The 2,566-nt window shown below is 35.5% G+C and overlaps 1 protein-coding gene across 1 annotated transcript in view; it reads right to left on the bottom strand.

Annotated features, from left to right (window-relative positions):
• LOC106949102 (zinc-activated ligand-gated ion channel-like) overlaps nucleotides 1-2,566 on the bottom strand; it is an 8,933-nt gene continuing 6,367 nt past the window's right edge. Inside the window, exons 6-9 of the mRNA XM_015035133.1 lie at nucleotides 2,132-2,247; nucleotides 1,395-1,605; nucleotides 1,115-1,273; nucleotides 1-1,012 (exon numbers count right to left, since the gene is read on the bottom strand). Coding sequence (XP_014890619.1) covers nucleotides 759-1,012; nucleotides 1,115-1,273; nucleotides 1,395-1,605; nucleotides 2,132-2,247 — 740 coding nt within the window. The 3' untranslated portion in view covers nucleotides 1-758. The remainder of the gene's footprint in view (nucleotides 1,013-1,114; nucleotides 1,274-1,394; nucleotides 1,606-2,131; nucleotides 2,248-2,566) is intronic.

The raw sequence follows: 2,566 nt of genomic DNA, 5'->3' as shown, positions 1-2,566 counted from the left end.
ACACAACTTTTGTAAGCTTGTGGACGTATAAAATGTTGGAGAAAGTTCACACATATAACCAACCTCTGGTACTTTCGTTACTTTGACTAAGCTGCATTTTTGTGTCCGAAGGTTTGTTGTTGTTTGTTATAAATTACACTATGGTTTGTTTATGTGTAAAATGAAATGGCCATTTACTAGCATTTCTGAGAAGGTGTTGTGTGCATTAAAAATAAATCGTGAAAATTCTATTGTTTCCTCTGGTCCAAAATATTGTCCAAATATGTATTGATATCCTTGTGATGTAGAATATTTCAACTAAGTACTGTTAATGTAATTGGAAAAAAAATAATTTAGGACAAGAGTGACGAGAACACTACTTCGTCTCCAGGTGAATGTTTGGCCACAAGGTGGCAACAAACATTATTGTTTTCTTGCCGGTACTTTAGTCTGAATATTTCTGAATACAACTTTTAATGTTTATGCAAAAAGTCCAATTTATGTTTGTTTAAGACATTTGTTGAATGCCACATTAATCTGCTGCGAATGATAAAATGTGCAGTAAGTGAATTTTCACAATATGTGAACAAATCTCATAGATCAAAATGTAGGGAACATATTTGTTTTATTTAACAGAGAAAATAAAGAATAACACAAGAAATGTATAGTTGCATCTCTGGTCTCTGTGGCTTCACAATCATTATTGTCTATCTATTGTCTATACACACATATTCTAGTAGGATCACATGGGTTAATTAGTCATTGTCTTCTATGTTGCATTAGTTCCAAAAGTCAAAATGATCAATGTCGCATGTGTACTGTACCATAACATAAGTCATGGCAACAACATATCCAGAGCTAAAAATAAGATACAACCAGAAAAAGATTTTGTCCAGTTTATCTGCAAGTTTCTGATGACGTTCCCTTTCTGCCTGTTTGGTGTCAACAGCCTCTATGAATCTGACCATCTTCTGGAGCATTTTAGAGTCCTCAGAAAGACCTTGCTGAACGACACTGATGACGCCTTTGGTCTCTGCAGAGATCAAAATTAGACAGTCTGTCACTCCGTTAAAAAAAAAAAAAAAAAACCCTCTTCACTATCAGTACGTTTCCTTGACAACAAAGCCTCACTCACCTGCATCCTCGTTTTCTTTGTTGTCTTCTGCATTTTGAGGGACAGACCTTTTAAAGAAAGAGGTGAAAAAATCCAGCCCATCTTGAGACACTCTTGTCAACAACATGGATACCAACATGCTTATCACCATCAGGACTTGGCAAACACAGAAATGGATTCCTGTGCAACATAAAGATGGTTGTAGTTATTTGTGCTGCTGATTTATATTTTCCTTTTTTTTTATTGTCTCATCGCTTTGCACATAACAAGTTGGTTTGTTTTTGTGTGCCCCGTGACTCACGGATGACTGGGCTGCACTTGCTGTCTCCAGGAAGCACGTTGGTGAGAATGTTCAGGAACATGGTGAAGCTGAGCACCAAGGTAACCTTGAAAGAGTTGCGCTCACCACCTTGCAGTGGCAGAGCACCGCTGACTATATCGGCCACCATGATCAAGATAGTGGGCAAGAGTAATGTGATGAATGGGTTGGTATATCTGATCCTTAGAGACACCTGAGGTGAGCACAAAAGACACAGTAACACAGGAACAAAGGGAACAAAAAAAATAAACACAGTCTGCATTGCATTACTTTGATTAAAATGTGATTTGTTTTATTGTAGCGCTGTATGGCTTCCCTTTTAGTAACTCTTAAGTAAGAGAACACTATTTAAACTCATAAGACTAAATTTTTACTACAGCAAGGGAGCTAGATTCAAGTTAGTTAGGTAGCTTATAAGCTTGTTTTTACTTAAATTGTTGCTAGCTATTTCTTGGGGACTTATTAAACCTACTGTTTAGAAAAAATAAAGGCCACTAAAGCTTAGTGGAATTCTCCAAACTCCACTAAGCTGTTTCTTTTTCTTTTAAAACATATCTTTTACTAAAAAGTTTCAGGTTATGTTAATCACCTAATTGATCTAGCAGCTCTTAGGTCCATGTTCCAGTTTACAGGTGGATGTGAAATATATGTCAGATAAATGAATTTCATATTCGATCATGCAGTTAATTGGCTTTTATTTATTCTTTTTGTGAACTTACGTCAATAAAATTGCGATCCTCTCGCTTTTTCCCCAGCTTCACTTCTTCCGTTTCCCAGTCTCCATGCGATCTGTCTGCCAACCTCACTTGATCAACTTTTATGCTTATGCCACATTCTGCATTAGAAAAACTAGTATATTAACAATTTCTTAATTTGCTGTAAGAAAGAAATCTGGAATGTTGCCCTTTTAAAGAGGTGTAGAGATGGCCTTGTTCCTTGTTTGGAATGAACCAATATCAGTGTGTGGACATCATCATCAATCATCAGTACACAGATTGTAGTCTGGAGTATAAACTCAACATTGTTGCAGCAGTTATATCCATCATTTAAAAAAAAAAAATTTACTACCCTAATGGGAGAAGAAATAAATCAGGAAATTTACAAACACTTTTTTTTTTTTTTTTTTTTTTTTTTTTTAAAAAAAAAAAAAAAAA

This window comes from Poecilia latipinna, unplaced genomic scaffold (assembly GCF_001443285.1).
Source record: "Poecilia latipinna isolate Pla-1442-1.1 unplaced genomic scaffold, P_latipinna-1.0 Scaffold325, whole genome shotgun sequence".
Classification (NCBI taxonomy): domain Eukaryota; kingdom Metazoa; phylum Chordata; class Actinopteri; order Cyprinodontiformes; family Poeciliidae; genus Poecilia; species Poecilia latipinna.
The sequence above is the reverse complement of the archived record's forward strand: the minus strand, read 5'-3'. Positions and strand labels throughout refer to the sequence as shown.